The sequence below is a fragment of the Ictalurus punctatus genome, chromosome 19, assembly GCF_001660625.3.
Source record: "Ictalurus punctatus breed USDA103 chromosome 19, Coco_2.0, whole genome shotgun sequence".
NCBI classification, from domain to species: Eukaryota; Metazoa; Chordata; class Actinopteri; order Siluriformes; family Ictaluridae; genus Ictalurus; species Ictalurus punctatus.
This window is the reverse complement of record NC_030434.2, coordinates 10,613,624-10,633,484: the sequence shown is the minus strand read 5'-3', so window position 1 is coordinate 10,633,484 and position 19,861 is coordinate 10,613,624. Positions and strand designations below refer to the sequence as shown.

The 19,861-nt window shown below is 36.3% G+C and overlaps 1 protein-coding gene across 2 annotated transcripts in view; it reads left to right on the top strand.

The window, feature by feature from the left end:
- Positions 1-7,513: 7,513 nt before the first annotated feature.
- prkcq (protein kinase C, theta) overlaps positions 7,514-19,861 on the top strand; it is a 29,046-nt gene continuing 16,698 nt past the window's right edge. The window contains exons 1-2 of one of the 2 annotated variants that reach the window (XM_053688283.1): positions 7,514-7,618; positions 16,877-17,519. In XM_053688283.1, the coding sequence (XP_053544258.1) occupies positions 17,402-17,519 (118 nt within the window). In that variant the 5' untranslated portion in view covers positions 7,514-7,618; positions 16,877-17,401. Of the gene's footprint in view, positions 7,619-13,263; positions 13,650-16,876; positions 17,520-19,861 lie in introns of those variants that run through there. The other variant, XM_053688284.1, reaches the window with a different exon arrangement.

The following is a 19,861-nucleotide window of genomic DNA, read 5'->3' as shown; positions in this document are numbered from 1 at the left end:
TTTCTTTCTGAATAAAAATATTTTTGAATATGTATGAATAAATAGGTGCTCTACAGAGAATGGCATGCAAAATTCTGGAGTATTTATTTAACTTTATTTTATATGAACAGAAAATCTGGATTCTGCCTCACATATAAGCCTCCCGTTCACTTTAGAGAATAGCAGCGACTAAATGTAAACATGATTTGCTTTAACCCCAAATGTACAATAGGTGCTGGAAGAAATGTCATTATTTTTGACTACGTTTGATCAAATATGTAATTAATTGCGTTTTTCTTGCAGTTGAAATGAAGTTCTAAATTGTTGAAATTTGGTTGAGAGTGAACAAGATCAAATCTCCTGTAAGGCCTTCAAGTTGCACAGAAACGTAAATGAATTTTTTTTTAATCCAATCTTTCTGTGTAAAGATGCCAGTTTAGTCTAATTTAGCAGGCCAATTTAAATCATACTGAATAAAATAATAACTCCAAAAGTAAATTAATGATTACATGCAGATATAATGAAACCAGTAAATGTGTTAATTAGGCTGCAGATAACTCGCATTTGATGAAAGAAGGTATGATTTTGGCTCCAATGCGCAGTGTTTCTTCACATTCATGCCAAAACAACCAACTGATTATTCCAATTATTGCATTCAGTTAATTAGTATCATATTTACTCTGATATGTTCACACTGTGTGTGTGTGTGTGTGTGTGTGTGTGTGTGTGTGTGTGTGTGTGTGTGTGTGTGTGTGTGTGTGTGTGTGTGTGTGTGTGTGTGAAAGAGAGAGAGAGAGAGAGAAAGAGAGAGTTGGGATGTTCCCAGATACTTGTCATTTCATTGGTTTCCTTGGCAACAGAAATAAAAAGCCAAGGAACGCTCCCTCATGCAACACCACATTCTTCTCTCTCTCTCTCTCTCTCTCTCTCTCTCTCTCTCTCTCTCTCTCTCTCTCTCTCTCACTCTGTCTCTCTGACTCTTTTTCACCCTTTATCTCTCTCTCTCTCTGTCTGTCTCTCTGACTCTTTTACACCCTGTATATCTCTCTCTCTCTTTCGCTCTTTCTCTCTGACTCTTTTTCTCCCTTTACATCTCTTTTTATTTGACACACTCTCTCTCTCTCTCTCTCTCTCTCTCTCTCTCTCTCTCTCTCTCCCTCTCTCTCCCTCTCTCTTGGCTGACCCTGCCATGCTGTTTTCACTATTCTTCCTTTTATCAAGACTCCTCCATTCCCTGGAACTAAAGTGGGAATATTCTTTGACAGAGGTCCAAATGACTCATTGGCAATCCAAAAGATTTACAGTCACATTACATGATAGAAACAGGTCATGTCATAATCTTACTTATCAAAACATCTTATTACAGTGTATATAATGTGCATATTTTATAGTCTAACCACATAATTTTATTTTCTACATACATGGCTCTTAAAGTGGTGTCAGTATATGTACAGTATATCCACGAGGTTCCGGACTGTATTGCTATATTAATGCTGTTATTGTTATTATTTAGTTATCATAGTTGTAAGAGTAATTGACTGGTCAGTTGATAATTCGAAAACAAGTATAAATATTGTTAGAGTAAATCTAACAGTGATGTTAATACAGGAATGAAAAGGTCTAATGACTCAAATGAATTAATATGTTGCTACTTATTTGCCTTGTTGTTCTTAAAATAAGCTAAATGTTTGAGAAACCCTGGGGCCTACATTACATATTACACATTAAATATTTCTGTTTCATTGTTTAAATGTTTAATGGCAATTTAAACCTCTCTCTCTCTCTCTCTCTCTCTCTCTCTCTCTCTCTCTCTCTCCTGGATATATATATATATATATATATATATATATATATATATATATATATATATATATATATATATATATATATATATATATATACCTAAAAAACTAGCAGCACAGTGTATGTTGTACTTGTCGGTTAAATATGGTAAGTTATCAAGTTCATCAATAATAGAGTCAAAGTGTTAATTTAATGCGGTAGGAGTAAATTCCAGGGTCTTTCACTGCATCCTGTTTGCTGGCTACCTTTTCCTTTAGCTCCATCTGCTGTCAGAAGACTTCAATTGCCAATTTTTCCATCCGCCTGTTTTACGCCATTCAAATTCTGTTCTGAGTGTTATGAACTACAAACTTAAAATAAGGCAGGACGTCCTCTTCTTTTGGTTTTCAAAAGCACTGTATTTGATGAATTCTAAAATGTGACATAATATCTAAAATGGTATAATGCAAATAAATGAAACAATCATTTGTAATTCAAAGTGTAATTCAAAGTGTAATTAACAGGTCTTTCTTTAACATGGAATTAATTGGACCACTTACTGTTTATCATAATATCAATACATTTGCAGTTGTAGCACACAGGAGCCAGGTGGATTCTAGTGCACAAATCATTGTCATAATCCCCTTGGGTTTGATCAAACATACAACCAGGCAATATAATCTTAATAAATCAGGCAAACCCATAAACAAAGTTCAAAATCACAAAGAGACTATAAACACAAAGGACTAGGGAATAAGTGAAAAAACTCTAATTGAGTAGAGGTTGTACACAATAGTTATTTCCATTTGGATTAGGCCTTATCATTATCAAAAACAGCACTGTTTAAAAAGATTAAGTGAACAATATTCTTAATCTTAGTGCATTATTGACAACACATATAACCCCCTCCACTAATATTGGCACACGGTAAATATGAGGCTGTGAAATTTGTCTTTATTGTTTAACCTTTTGATCTTTTGTTAAAAAAAAAACTCTATCCTCATGGATACCAAACAATTGCAAACAAAATACAGGTTTATAAAAAATTTATGTTAAATATAGGTGTACAACAATTATTGGCATTGTTGAAATTATTCAACCATGACCTCCATGTTTCACAGGGGTTTAATATATGAGGTAACACATAGACCAAATTTCCTTAGTCATTCATAACAATAGGTAAGATCAAGGAATATAGCTGTGATGTGATGTGCGGCAAAAGGTTGTTGAGCTTCACAAAATGGGAAGTGTCTATAAGAAAATAGCACAAGCATTGGAAATGACCATTTCCACCACCAGGGTAATAATTAAGAAGTTCAAGTCAACTGGAAATGTTATGAATCAACCTGGAATTGGACGTCTGTCAATATTCTCTCAAGGCACTGTGTAGAGGATGGTTCGAGTGGAATACTCGAGTGGAATTATGAATGGAATACTAAGTGGAATTAATAAATCTCCAAGGATCACAGCTGGAGAACTGCAGAAGTTAGTTGCATCTTGGGGTCAGAAAATCTCTAAAACTACAACCCGAAGTCACCTACATCACCATAGATAGTTTGGAAGGGTTTCAAGAAAAAAAGCCTTTACTCTCATAAATAAATAAATAAATAAATAAATAAAATGCCTCAAGCATCTTCAGATTGCCAGACACTACTGGAACTTCAAATGGGATCTGGTTCTATGGTCAGATGAAACCAAAATAGAGCTTTTTTTTTGGTAATAAACACCAGAGGTGGTTTTGGTGCACACAGAGAGGTAGCCATATGGAAAAGTACCTCATGCCCACGGTTAAATATGGTGGAGGCTCTTTAATGTTTTGCAGCTGTTTTTCTGCCAGAGGACCTGGACATTTTGTTAGGATACATGACATCATGGACTCTATCAAATATCAACAGATATTAAATGAAAACCTGACTGCCTCTGCTATAAAGCTTCAAATGGGCCGTGGTTGGATCTTCCAGCAGGACAGTGATCCAAAACATCATCAACATCAACACAAAAATCAACACACAACCTCATCAGGCATTATAGAAGAAGACACACAGCTGTTGAGGTTGCACAAAATATAGATTTAAAGGGTGCCAATAATTGTTGTACACCTATATTTAAAAAAGTTTTTTTTTTTTTTGATAAACCTGTGTTCTGTTTGCAGTTGTTTGATATCCATGAGAGCAGAGTATTTTTTTGTGAATTTTTTTGAACAAAAGATCAAAAATTAAACATTAAAGAAATTTTTCACAGCTTTCTTTGCTCATATTTACCAAGGTTGCCAATATTAGTGGAAGCCACTGTATCATATTACCTTCCTGGACAGGCTCAAATATAGTTTGACAAACAGGAATGTTACTCTGCTGTTAGTTTACAAATGCAAATGAAGTTTCTGTTGATATGGGGGAGGGGGCTTAGTGGAAGTCACACTTGCCTCACACCTCCAGGGTTGGGGATTCAAATCTCGCCTCCACCCTGTAGGCGCGGAGCCTGCATGTTCTCCCCATGCCTCAGGGGCTTTCCCTAGGTGCTCCTGCTTCCCCGCTCAATCTAAAGACATGCATTGTAGGCTGACTGGCATTTCCACATTGTCCGTAGTGAGTGAATGGGTGTGTGAATGTGTGTGATTGTGCCCTGCGATTGTTTGGCAACATGTCCAGGGTGTTCCCCACCTTGTGCCCTTGTGTAGAATAAGCAAAATGGATGGATGGTTCTATTGGTTGTAAATATCCGTAAACATGATATGAGCTGTAAATGCAACACTGAATTTTTTGCTAAACCATACAGCAATGATTAAGATTGTGAACTGTTTAAAGGACATAATGTTTTCCCCTTCTGACTGCCTGGGACACTGACCATCTGTAAAACAGTTGGGAGAGCAAAACAAGAGATTGCAATAATGGGAAAGAGTAGCATTTACCTAGAAGAAGACATGTATCTTTCTTTCACTTCTCCACATCCACACACACACTCCTCTTCAGGTTGTCTCAAGTATGACAGGACAGGCCTCAGGTGCTACATGTCCACTGTCAGTCCTTGCTCCAGATGATCATTTCGAAGAATTCTGTCCATTTGTCATTGAAACATGGCTGGGGCTCTGAACAACCTAACTCTGACTAATTGGTGTAACCCAAGCTGGAATATGTGTGGCACATTGGAAGCAAGAGGATGTCTCTTAATTAAATCCAGTATCAGATGAAAGTGAAAAGTGAGCCGTGACCAATTTAGTAATTTGTCAATGCGTACCACTGAATATACCTCAAAAAAAAAAAGTTTGATTTTTAAAAAGTGAGAAGTGAACCCCAACCATCCACCTTAGTTACAAGGACCACAGAACTGGTCCAGTTGATGTGGGTCTCCTCAGTTACCCTCAGGTCAAATATTACCTGGAGGTCTTCCCAAACTATGTGTTTCTTGTGTAGAGGCCACTGTGCACAGCCACACATGAGGCAATCTGTGGTGCTGTATGAGGTTAACGTGACCAAGTTTGCTTGCATCTGGGCCACCTCTGGGGAGAAATGGTTTCCATAGGGGACTGGGGTTGGTTGAGATGAACTTTTAGGCACACCTCAGATCCCAACTCCTCTCTCTAGGGAACCACCATCGTCAGAACGACCTTTAAAGCTTTAAAGTGGTTGACGTGTGTAGAGGTGGGGCTTGGTTGAGCACCAGTTTGTGAATGGAGGTTGAAATCAGGAGAGTGAGTGGTATGAACGTGCACCTGTGGGGGTTTTGCTAATGAGTGTTCTGTGTTTCAGTGAGCAGCGGTATATAGTACATGTATATATGTTTGTGTGAGAGTGGTGATGAGCAAAGGAAAATTAAAAGGGAAAAAAAAACACCCTTTTGAATTGCCCCAAATCTGTAACAGTTGCAGTTGCATTTATATAGCGCCTTTCTAAACACTCAAAGCACTTTACATAGGTTGGGGGTGGGGGTGGGGGGGTCTCCTCAAACTAGTGTGTAGCACCCACCTGGATGATGTGAGGGCAGCCATAGTGCAGCAGAACCACACCACATACCAGTTATTAGTGGTGATGTAGCCAATTCAGATATAGAGATTATTAGGGGGCCATGATAGAGAAGGGCCGATGGGGGAATTTCACCAGGACACCAGGGTTATACCCCTACTCCTTTACTATATGTGACCTGGGATTTTTAATGACCATGAGATGTCTCATCTGAAAGATAGTGTTTTTTTTTTCAGTATAGTGTCTCCATTCATTATACTGGGGCATTACAGGATAAGCACCCCCTGCTGGCCTCACTAATTCCACCTCCAACAGCAACCTTAGTTTTCCCCAGGAGGTCTCCCATCCAGGTACTGGCCAGGCTCAACCCTGCTTAGCTTCAGTGAGAAACCAGGCAAGAACTGCTCTCATTTCCTCATTTCCTATATACTGTACTTGTACAGACTTCTCAAAGATCTTCTGTATATACAACAGTCTCTCTTGTTTGTACTTTTGCACTGTAAAACTGTACTATGTGCTGTAATTCCACTATCAGATGTTAGCCAGAGGAGGATCAGTTGCCCTTGTTCCCTTTTATTGTTTCTTTTGAATGTCTTCAAGGAGTTCCCATTGCTGATGTAAAGCTGCTTCGTGCTAATGACTGTCGTTAAATGTGTTACACAAAAATAAAGAGAAATCGAAATTGAAACTGTGGAAACTAGAACTGGGACTAGGAACTATAAAAAATGAAACTGGCCACGCTGGAAAATCACAGAGTACTTAGTTAGCTTAGAGATTATGTATATAAAAGTAAAAAGACTTTAAAAGACATTAGAGGTTTCCTCCAGGTACTCTGGTTTCCTCCCCCAGTCCAAAGACATGTACGGTAGGCAGGTTGGCATGTCCAAAGTGACCATAGTGTATGAATGTGTACGTAATTGTGCCCTGTGATGGATTGGCACCCTGTCCTTGTGCCCAATGCTCCCTGGGGTAGGCTCCAGGTTCCCCGCAACCCTGAAGGATAAACAGTATAGAAGATGGGTGGATATATAGAATTTTCCTTTAGACTTAGACTTTAAGATTCACTATTACCAATAAAGGAGATCATATGTTTGACCTCACTTTGACTATCTTACGAGTAAACTCTGCATACACAATATTATATTCAGTATTTGATATTTCATCAAAAATCTCTAGGTGAGTGAAGTCTAGGTGTAATCTGCTACCAAAGCTCAAATGACCCAGTAGGGATCAAACATTTTTTAAAAATCTCATTGTGAACATGGGGTGGACGAAATAAAGCTGTAACAATATATTAATATCTACGACCTAATAATAAGTAAGGCCACCCTTTGCCTTCAAAACAACTGTAATCCTTCTTGGAATGCTGTCACTGTGTTTAGCCACTTCAAATTCAAGGTCATTTTTCATGTGGTCATTTCTCATGTTTGTGTGAACACGCTGAATATATACATGGTGTAACAACTAGTTTATTAAAGTATAGTCGTCTATAAGGGATATACAAGCAACTCTTTAAGCAACTATTTAACTAAACTTCAAGGTTAAAAAATTTATTTAACTGTATAAATATTTCTGATTTATACAGAAAAAAAGGCCTAATTTTGCATTGGTCTGTGCTTATATGTCCTTTGTTGTTTGTCATTTGCACTTATTTTTGATAGTTATACTGCAAAAAGTACTAAGATTTTAATATTGATGTGAATACTTTCAGCCGAGTGATATTCAGCATTTTTTTATGTTTTTGCTTGACTGGAGGAAGTGTACTATTGGCTCCACCTCTGGCTCTGCACACGTGGAAGTACACTCAGCCTTCACAAACTAACTCAGCCTCACACAGCGCAACACAAGACCACCTGCTTTCCAAAATATTGGGAGCTTTTTGGAGAGCATTTCTGTTGGTAAGTGGTGGTTTGCCATTTCTTTGGCTTTTCATCTGCAGTGCTGAAAGCACACATTAGATTTTCTACAAATAGCTTAACAGATGATATATTAAAATTAGGGCTGAACGTATATTGTAAGCATTTTGTGTATGCAATTTGAGTTAGAATCCAATGTTGCTGGAAAGTTAAAAATATACATGAGGTTGACTGTTTACTGGTTGTGTCAGTCTATGTAATAAGCTGGCAACTGAGTGCAGGCGATATGTAACAGCTTTTCTCCAGCATCACTTACAGGAAACTGCAGGAAACCACATATACTTCACTACACCAAAAAAAATAGTTTATTTACTCCGAAGCTCTGAAAGGTCTGCACTGAGAATAGCATGTAAACATTCTTTATATGGAAATGTTTCGCTTTAATTCTTCGGTATGTGGGGAATGGTTTTCAGCTTAGTTGGGAGGTGTTCAGGTTTAGTAATTTAATGCTATAAGCATGTTCTACCAAAAACACAAAGATCCATACAATCCAGAGCAGAGTACTTAAGAGCTAAAGAAGTCCAGATTTTCCACATGTAGTTCATTCTGAACCATTACTTGCTTTAACCGGTTCTTTATTTTATCACGAGGACTTTTTTTGTCCTTATGAAAGTTGTATTTCTGGAATATATACACAGAGAAGAACATGCATGGATACACAAAATAGACAGACTGATTCAACTTGTGCTGTGTTACTGTCCTTTTTACCTCCACTACATCATTGTCATCATGAGTAATTGTAAAGAATTATCTGGGTGACATGAGGGGTCAGAGCTTAGACCCAATCATCTGCATTCTTAAGAGAAAGAATTCCTCAAAAAGCTTTTTTGTTTGTTTGTTTGTTTGTTTTGTTTTTTTTGGCATCTTTTGTCTAGTATAGTACCTTTGTTTTTGGAACCCCTAGTTCTCTAACAGTTAGACAGTTCACACTTTATTTCCCCAAAGCTTACAATCCTACAGACTCAGCCCTGAGTCCTGGATGTATGACTTAAAGTGTGTTTCCTAAAAATGATTTCTAAAACGTCCAGACTCTCCAAGAAAAACATTATAAATATTCATCTCAGATCATCTTGAAGTTATGTGGATATGAATGAGCTCACTGACTCCACCAAGAGAACGCCCCAAATATTTTTATATAGTGGGATGCACATTAAATATAAATGACAGGTGACATATTAGATAGATGGGACTGCATATTATTAGTAATATGGTATTTTTATTTGTTAAAATGGCCAAGCAGCAATACAACATGTTCTTTACATGCTCTTCTAACAAAGTCACATCCTAGTTAACTTACTGATAACAGCTTTTGAAATAACACATGTTGGATGCTTTGTAGAAAAAAAAGTTGATTAAATATTTATATAAATATAAATATTTGTCCATGTATGTATGTATGTATATATGTATGTATGTATGTATGCACATATCTATCTATCTATCTATCTATCTATCTATCTATCTATCTATCTATCTATCTATCTATCTGTCTGTCTGTCTCTTAATCTATCTATCTATTAATTAATCAATCAGAATTTAATTCTAATTTTTAACCAAAAAAAGAACCTTTGTACACATTTTTCAGCTTGTGTATGTCTAAGAACATTTTCACGTCAATATCAGGATTTACAATTCTCCATTGGCACTACACTTTTAAGGTCAGAACAAATCCATATATATATATATATATATATATATATATATATATATATATATATATATATATATATATATATATATATATATATACAAAGATCAAAACTGATTGTGTTTTATAAATAAGGCCTTGTGTTTCTATGTGTTCATCTGGTATAACTATCCTCTAACTTCCAATAACTTTACAACTTGATGTAAATAGAAGTTGAACACATTACCCTTATAGTCATTTAAAAGTAATATTTGTTACCGAACTGTCTATCTATTTTTTCCATCTCAAGTCGTTGAAAGAACTGGGCCTTGGCCATTAAAATAAACCAAAAGGGACACAAAAGTGACAATGTGTGACGTGCAAAAAAAAAAATTGACTGTTGAACATGGAACAATTCGCTCATCAAATTGTTCATCAAAGCAGGTCAAATGCAGTTTCCATCCACAGCTTTTTCTCCTAGCACTCAAATTTTGAAATAGTGCATGCTCTTCCATAGCAGGCCTGAAACTCTTTTTTCTTGGTTCATGTTTTTAGAAAAACACACGGTAGATCTTCTTATCTCCATGGTCAAATGGCCTATCTCTAAATTTGTGCTTTTACCTATATTTTACTGCTAGTTGAATAAAAGCCATTACCTTGTAGGAGAACTACTGATGCAATCTTTTGTAAGAGTAAGCTAACCATGCCTCACATCTACACATTAGACGTCCAAACATCTCGTGATTATAGCATACTGAGTTATATGATGATCATACATTTGCCATGTTATCAAGTGCTGATCTAAAAAGTTAGGTTTTGGCTTGTTGTTTTCGCTTTAAAGTGGGGGGCATTTATAGCGTAGCTGGCACTAGCTGCTGACTCCATCACAGCTCTCACAATGTGCAACTTTTAAAATGTAGCAAAAAAAGCATTTCTCCTTTACATCTACCCACACAGTCACATGAATCAGTGCAGTTATTCTGTCTTGATGCTACTCTTGTTCTAATTTTGTGTACTTTGCATGTGCTGCATGAAATACAGTCTTCTTCTGAAGCTGCTGTTTCGAATACTTGTCACTTTATATGTACAGTGGGGTCCAAAAATCTGAGAGCACTAGTGAAAATGCTTTTATTTTGCATTCTTTTCTAATTTAATATACCAGTGTTTATTACAAATGATATTACCGACAATAAAGAGTGAAAAGTAGAATCTTTGAAAAATGTACATGAATTTCAGAGCCAGTATTTGGTACGTGCTATTTTTGCTTTAATGACAGTGTGTACTCGAGCTGGTGTGGACTCCACAAGTTTGTGTAAAATCTTATGACCTCTTTTAGGTCTGAACATCTGAACACACACTTCAATAGAAGAGATTAGACATGAGGAAAATCTGACCTCTTGTACAAAACGGTTAGTACGGTCAATATCACACATTTGCTTACATTTAAATAGGGACCTAGAAATAATGCAGAATCTTGAATATGAAATATTCAAGATGTTGAACATTTACTTTCTTTATTTTAAATATTTCGACATTTTAAAACCTTGTTTATTTCCAATTCTAAATGAAAAAAAATAAATTCTACTCTCAGAATTTTGGATCTCACTGTATATGAAGGGGGCGATACATTGACTTTACCAATGCATACACACATTGGCACTATGTATATTTATATCTGTATTTGTTTAGTGCTCCCAATATCTTCGTATCTGGACCCATATTCAGATTTAAGTAGGCGTGGCCTAAATAGCCATTTTTTAACTGAAAAAAATAAATAAATAATACAAAGAAAAAAAAAAAACAGATAGTAATGCCAGCACTTTCAGCATGTCATAAGTAAATGCAATAAATACATCACGAAACATGGTCTTTGTTTGTCCCAGGAGCTTCATATCTGACTGCTCGCTCATGCCCACATGAAAGTAAAAACCTCCCTACTTTGTTAGAACATATTACTTTCTTTAGTTACATTAAAATTTCTCTAACATTTATTCTTGGAAAATCAAACTTTTTTTTTAACTATCACACCCCAAAGCAAATGACCTAAAATAACTATAACTACATTAGCCTGCCCACTAGTTTTTCCAGTCCAGTAACTAACAGACTGGCAAGCCAGGGTATACTGTGTGTGTGTGTGTGTGTGTGTGTGTGTGTGTGTGTGTGTGTGTGTGTGTGTGTGTGTGGGGGGGGGTGTGTGTGGGTGTGTGTGTGTGTGTGTGTGTGTGTGTGTGTGTGTGTGTGTGTGTGTGTGTATGAGTGTTTGTTGTTGAAAGGGGTTATTGATGTTTGATCCCTACTGGAGCATTTGAACTGGAGCATTAGAGCTGGACTTCACTCACCTAAAAGCACTTGATGAAATATTGAATATAGCACTGAGAAGGGCGGAAAAGGTCTAATTACAGAGCCATGACATTAGGGCTTCTATATGCTCCCCCCCCCATACCTTAGCTTCCCTCCATCTGAGCGCCTCTCTGGCACAGGAAGTGTGTAGTTTGAATTATTACATAAAGACAGGAAGTGGCAGACATCAAGGCTCGTATGGTCTCGCAGTGTGAAAAAAAATGTTTTTAAAAGCCAAACCATCAAAATGTAAAATAAGCTGAGAAGTCAGAAGTTGTAGAAGTCACAAAGTAGTCCACCCACAGATATGTGTGAATGTGTATGTATGCGCATGCTCGTGTGTGGGTGCTAGTGCCTGTACACTGTGCTCCTCCAACACTCCCACACAGCAGATACGACGCGTATGTGTTTGAATTCTACTCTTCACATCCTCCAACTACTTACAACAGGGAGCCTAGTAAGAGACGGGACAGTATGCCTAATGTAGTGTGTGATTTTCACTGACCCTGCTCTCACCGTGGAGCTGTATGAGAGGTACTGTATTGGGAGATGAACAAGTCAGTCCTGTTGGTCGTAGAACTGCCTGCCTGGTCTCTGGACCTGGCCTGTCTTGGGCATATTACATTTTTTTTTGCAGATACTATTTATCCCAAGCGACTTACTGTTGAGATGAGCAGATGAGTGTTAAGGGTCTTCCTCAAGGACCCAACAGTGGCAACACTGAGATTTGAACTCACAGCCTCCCCATAAGTAGTCTGGAGTTCTAAACGCTGAACTAACACTGCCGTTCTCTGATGGATGGTTCAGTGCAGCTTTTTCGCTACATTACTACTACTCCTGCTGTGTGCACAGGGGTGGAAAAGTCTCGATTAATAGTACTTTGCTATTTTACACTCCTTAAGTAGTATTTGGGGGTATTTATGTTTTACTTGAGTGTTACTGAAACAGAATACTTTTTCCCTAAATTACATTTTTCCAAGAAATCACAAACTCATTACAACTTTTAATGGCTTCTTCTTCTCATCCCGCCAGTGACTGTATGCTATACGTCCCTTGCATTTTATTTTAATTTCAGTTTAAAGCATCCAGTCAAATTTATTAACTGTATCAACCTTTGCCTCTCTAGAAGGCATCTAATTTGAAAAAGCACGATGAGGTAAATTTTGCTAATTTGTTAACATTAACTGGTTAAATGTAACTACGTTAGCCTGTTTTCTTTGCTAATGCCAGGCTAGGCTAGATTAGCATCAGGCTAGTCTAGGAGCAAGTCAAATTCTAGCTAATGGTAAATATTGGTCATTTACATGATATGTTAATTCTAACTAATTTAATGCATATGACCAGCAAACTTACCGAGATTAAATGATGTTTTCAGGCAAAACAGCCCAGCTGCTTTTAGCAGTTTTAGATAAGCAGTAGAAGTTACCTTTTCACATGAAATTATACTTCTACTTTTATTTGAGTAAAACTTTGACGCATTATCGATACATTCACTTAAGTATAATTTATCTGTACTTTTTCCATATCTGTATGTATATGACGATAAATTGATGCCTGTTACGTTTATTTAAGTTTACTTGTCCAAATCTAAAGAAGTTAACTCTGGACACAAAATGTGTCTTGGCTAATTGACTGTATTTGCAACAAAGATAATCTATGCCTCCACATTATTGCTTTTTATTTGAAAAATAACGTGGTGCTTTGTCCCAAATGCACAAATTCTCTGCTATGTAGAATGGAAAGTTAAAAGGGCTTCACTTTGGTGACTTAGATCACTAGATAAGAGGTTAACTAGATCATGCCCACTCTGGTGTTAAAAGTAAGTCAGACATTTCCACTGTTGGGTGTGTTTGTTGGTGCACAGAAAATAACATGTAGTCATGCATACACAACTGTGCAGTTGTGTTAGATGGTTCTGGTGGTAGTGTAGTATTACACATCTATTAATAGGTATCTCTCTCTTGACTGTCTAAGCTGTGTTCTTATTCACTCTAATGATCCATGCGGAGTTTTAAACATTTTTTTTTATCTTTATGGCCTTTACAGGTAAGCTCTTTACATTTTGCATAGATCATTAATCAACAAGTTTATGTAACTTCTATATTGTATTGGCTCTTTTCATTTGTTCCTCTCAAACTGTCTGTCTCTTTCTAAGCTTGTCACCTGAATGAGCGTTCATAGATTTTTATAAATCTGTCTTTGTCTGCTTGTTTGTTTTTTTGTGTGTGTGTGTGTGTTTGAGAAGTGAGCACGGTTTGTTCTCAGTGGACAGTGCATGTGGTCATACTAAAATGTGTGTTGTCTAGAATTGCACTTTTGTGTATCAAAAGTACGTCTTTGTGAAAAAGAACATTTTAAAGCTTCATCTCACTCTCTGACTGGAACGGTTCCTGTTCCTGCTGCTCTATTTATAATAAACAACACTAAGGCTTTAAGCAGATTAGCAATGCTGCTTTAAATTCTTTAATGCCTTGTATAGTGAAGGGATAGAAACCTACAATATAACCCCATAGGATTTACACCAGTGAGCCCACTAATAAGAGCTACTTTTAACTAACAAGAGTTCACTTTTTATGTTTCCAGTTGAAAATTATACATTGTATCAATCTGTATCAATCGTTAGTATGTACTATGTCATGAAACCTACTGGTCTATTGGTTTTATGTGAACTATAACTTTGCAAAATTGTCATAAAACTGTATTTTATATAGTCTTGTGTTTGGAGCCCCTAAATTAGTAATAAGTGAGACAAGGATATTGTATCATACTTCAAATATAGTATTTATACACGTTTCTCAAGTTTCTCAAGCAAAAAAAATTGCACTGTCAAGTAAAAAATAAAAAAATTTTAAAAATAAATAAACAATGCTTTGAACAATTTACTAAAATGTAAAAACATGCAATTGTAAGACTAGCCTTGTTCTCATGCAACATATTATCTTGCCAAGTCACTTAATTTGCCAACTCATGTGTAAGACTTTTTTGTATGACGTTTTATGTTACTTCACAAGCATAAATAACTGTCTCTTTGTGCGGCCTATCAGTGATATATAGTCACCATCCAAAATGAAGTAATAGGAGCTTTTAAAAATGGGACGTATGGATACAAGACCATCTCAAAGCTAAAAAGATACCTAAGAGTTTAGTTCACTCCATTATAAAGTCAGTGGCTGTGATTGAAGGCACTGTTTGCTGGTCCTCTATCAATATGCATTTGTTGTCATTTATCTTTACTGACACAATGAATGTCTTATTCAAATATTATTAATAATTAATAATATGAATAAGTCATTCATTTTCAATCGGATTATAATCAAGGTTCCTAATCAGAGTGATTCAAATTCCAGGTTGTGACAAACAGTTATGTAAAAAAAAAAGGGGGGGGGGGGGGGGATTATACTGTGTTTTTTTCCACAGCACTGTATAAAGTGGACTGTAATATTTGAAGCTCCTATTTCATTCAGATACTTACATGAACAGTTTAATAAAAAACATATGTACCTGTTACTCAAGAACAATTGGCAACACTTATTTTGTTCAGTCCATCTGTGCACATGTAGACAATGTACAAACTGTGAACAAACCATCTGTTCACCATCAACAACCTGTAAGGCGACAGTCATCAACCAGCTTATGAAATACACGATGTCTCAAAATTCTCCATACATAGGGGTAATTAACACTTTTTAGCAAAATGTAACTTTACTTACAAAACTACAGTGGTGCTTGAAAGTTTGTTAACCTTTCAGAATTTTCTGTATTTCTGCATAAATTTTCACACAAGTCCTAAAAGTAGATCAAGAGAACCTAATTTCACAAATGAGAAAAAAATATTATACTTGGTCATTTATTTACTGAGCTTCAACTCTGGGATGTTGGTGGGTTTCGTCACATGAACTGCTTGCTTCAGGTCCTTTCATAATATTTCTACTGGATTAAGGACAGGACTTTGACTCTCTGCATAAATATGGCCTAAAACATCATCAGATTTTCACATATGTCGTAAAATTAGATAAAGAGAACCCAGTTAAACAAATGAGACAAAAATATTATACTTGGTAATTTATTTATTGAGGAAAATGATCCAATATTACATATCTGTGAGTATGTGAACCGTTGCTTTCAGTATTTGCTGTGACCCCCTTGTGCAGCAATAACTGTAGCTAAACGCTTCTGGTAACTGTTGATCAGTCCTGCACACCGGCTTGGAGGAATTTTAGTCCGTTCCTCCGTACAGAACAGCTTCAACTCTGGGATGTTGGTGAGTTTTCTCACATGAACTGCTTGCTTCAGGTCCTTCCACAACATTTCTATTGGATTAAGGTCAGGACTTTGACTTGTCCGTTCCAAAACATGAACTTTATTCTTCTTTAACCGTTCTTTTGGTTATCTTTGGTAGAACGACTTGTGTGTTTAGGGTCGTTTTCTTGCTGCGTGACCCACTTTCTCTTGAAATTCAGTTCAAAGACAGATGTCCTGACATTTTCCTTTAGAAATCGCTGGTATAATTGTAGACTTCATAATTGTCTACTTTTAGGACTTGTGTGACAATCTGATGACGTTTTAGGTCATATTTATGCAGATATATAGAAAATATGAAATGGTTCATAAATTTTTAAGTGCCATACTGTAAGTATGAAAAATTTTGCTAAAAAAATGTTAATTTCCTCTCTGAATGGAGACTTTTGGGACACACTGTATTTCTAAATAATATGTTAACAATTGATTTTTTATGTTTAGTAGATCTATACACATTTTATAGACTTTCAACTTGTGTCTTTTTATTGTCATTTTATTTTGAAAGGCCAGTTCCCGGTAGTTAAAGTGTAGTAGATGATCTATAGACCATCATTTTATCTTGTCCCTTTTGCTTTCACTTCGTTTTGGCTAGTAGATCATAAAGTATGTAGCTATTCCTATCATAATTTCAGATATATGTAGACTCTATTGATGCATTATATGATTCAATTGATTAGCTGCTTCATAACAGTTTATCCACATACAGTGTAACTGAACATTTTATATAAAACTGAGGCAAATCAATTTTTGAGCATATGAAATTTAAATGTATGCCCAGTAACACACTTTTTAACTTTTTATTATTATTTTTTTTTACAACTAACATCTGATATCAATTAAGTTAAAATGCTATTTTGTGCAATGAGCCACATTGGTAAATAAAAAAATTAATAAAATAAAATAAAAAAATAAAAAAAAAATTTAAAAAATTGTGAAATGCACCGTAGCACTGAATATATTTTCCCATTTTTCAGGCTTCTCTGCAAATAAAGAAAGGCTGAACAAGATCTTGGAATCTTCTGTGCTCCCACCATCCCTTTCTCTAACTCTGCCCCACACAGAAGGGCACAGAGGCGGATCAGAAGCTGACATTTCCTAAAGCTTTACACACACACACACACACACACACACACACACGCACGCACACACACACACACACACACACTCACACACTCACTCACTCCCAGTCCAGCAGAAGAGTAACTCTTGAAGGGGTCGCCGTGCCAAGCCAGTTCTCTGAGCTCAGAAATACACACGTGCACAAATGCTCCCACACACACACACTTGTGGGTGCTACTATATTAAGATGTTATTTTAAAAAAAAACCCTCAATCTTCTACTGGAATCTTTCTGTGTTACATAAATCCAGGAATGGACTTCACTGGCATTGTCAAGATTATCTGAAGGGCACTGCTGTGGTCAGCCCTGCTGAGAGAATTTGACATAATACACCGTTTCTGAAATTGAACACTATACAGAGAAGCTGAGTGTGTGAGATCATGTCTCCGTTTCTGAGGATTGGCTTCTCCAGCTTTGAGATGGACCCGGGACTCGCTTACCATGAAGAGGTGCTCAGCCCTTATTGTGCTGTCTACATGAAGGAGGCTGTGGAGACAGGTATGACTGTGTGTGTTTGTGTTTGTGCATGAGTGTACACATATGTAGCCCTAGCCAAAAATGACCGGGTCTTCACAAAAAATACTGTCTTTAGAGATTTCATTTGAAAATATTTTCTTTTGGTTACTGAGGTTAAGGTAAGGGTTAGATTTAGGTATATGCAGAGCATTGCTGGTATTAGTAGTGTACATTTTAGAGTTTACACAGTGCGTCTGTTTGAGTTTTGAACATAAAACAAGGAAGTATATGCTGAGTTCCGTAAGGAACCCTGTGTATACTTCCTGGTGACAAATTAAATAAAAACCAGTGGCATCCACAGGGCATGAGGGATCACTGAGTGGTTTGATGGGTATTATAATAATATACTCACCAGCCACTTTAATAGGAACATCTGATCAGAACATCTGATCATCTATTGTATGCACTTATCCAGTTTTCATATCAAACATCGAAACAAGGGATAAAATGTGATCTAAGCGACTTTGACCATAGCATTGTTGTCAGTGTCAGACAGGCTGTTTTGAGTATTTTAGAAACTGCTCTCTTGGGAGTTTCATGCTCAACAGTCTCTAGAGTTTACACAGGCACCAGATGTCAACCCAACTGAACATTTATGTGGGATTTTGCTAGACTCAAAATCCATCACCTAAACACCAGTTGAGGATATATCTTTGGAAAGAATGGTGTTCATCCATCCAGTACAGTATAGAATTTATGTCAAGGTGCATTGAAGCTGTCTTGGTAACTAATGGTGGCCCAGTCCTTACCAAGACACATTTATTTAGTTTTATTTCCTTTAATTCGTCACTGCCTGTACAGTATATACAGCACACATGCACATTGCATGCATGCATTTTCGATAATAAGTAATAAGTACACACATACACACAGACAGGTAAATTATTATATATATTTTTTAATTGAATGTAAGAGTGAAACCTAACCAACAATAATTTTGCAGTCTACTGTATCGGTCTCTGCCATGAAACCTACTTTAAAAAAGCTTAATAATAGAAAAGTATAATAATGAGAATCAAAGTAAATGAATGGCAGGATTCATATCTGTTTTTGGCAGCACATTTTAAGGGTTTACCCTTATTACCGACTGACTTGACCAGTGTTAGTTTCTGTTTCATAGTATATAAAACCCACAAGAGCAGATAAAAAATTTTCAGTTCTGTAATCCACAACAGTGGTGCCAACCAAGGCATCTTGTTGGTTTTCTGTTTTCTACTTAACATTACATACTCCTCTTCCAAGGATATTGAATTTTAGCATGATTACTCTCTCCCCTGTCAATAACTGCGACACTAACCACTCGTGTTTGTCTAAGAGGGTAGATAGCCCTTTTCCTCAAAATGTGTCAGGTTGTCTTGTAATACAGTATGAGCAGCTGTTGGAAAAGATGCAGAAGTTGGCTTCACATCCCTCAGCGAAAGCATGGGTTAGGCTTCATCCTCACCAATTCATACAGTACATACAGTAGCTGTCATATGATGTTTAGTATGGAGAAATTACACATATATATATATATATATATATATATATATATATATATATATATATATAGATAGATAGATAGATAGATAGATAGATAGACATGTAGATGGATAAATATAATAATAGGAAAATAAATTAAGGAATAAATGACTCGATAAAACGAACATAATTCATTTTTAATTAAATGTAATCTTAAATTTATATTTGTAATACTTTTTTTCTTCGTTTATTATTTTCTGTATTTACTTTTAAATTTATTTTTATCCTTTTTAACTTTTATTTATTTATTCCCGCATGTATTTGTTTCCATATTTATTTATTTATACATTTATTTCTTTGTACTTTTCCGTGTGCAACATGCAAATGAGGAGGCGGTCCTTGTGCAGCTCCAGCGCATCATTGGTTGAGAGCTCACGTATAAGCGTCAGGTCTCACTAAGCGATCGAGATCGAGGGTTTTCGAAGAAAATGGCGGCAAGTAGCAATGCACTGTCCAAATTGCTACGGGATGTGGCAGTTAAACTGGACAGTTGTAAGTTATTTTCACAGATTTGCATTACGTTGAATTATTTTGAAGCGACCACGATTTTCCAGAAACAATGTTCTGGAGAGTTCAGTTCCTCTGTTTCCCCTTCAGCGTGCATATGCGAAATCATGACGTTTTGTACTGTCGCTGCGTTAGTATGAGCTTTATCACCGCATGTGTTAGTTTATAGTGTTATTACCTACTTTCCATCAGCATAATGTATATTTCACATTGTTTGTTAGATAATTTGCAATTCAATTCAGGATTTAAAGTAGAGAATGTATTGTTTTCAGAGGTTTTATTGCTGAATTGCGTCA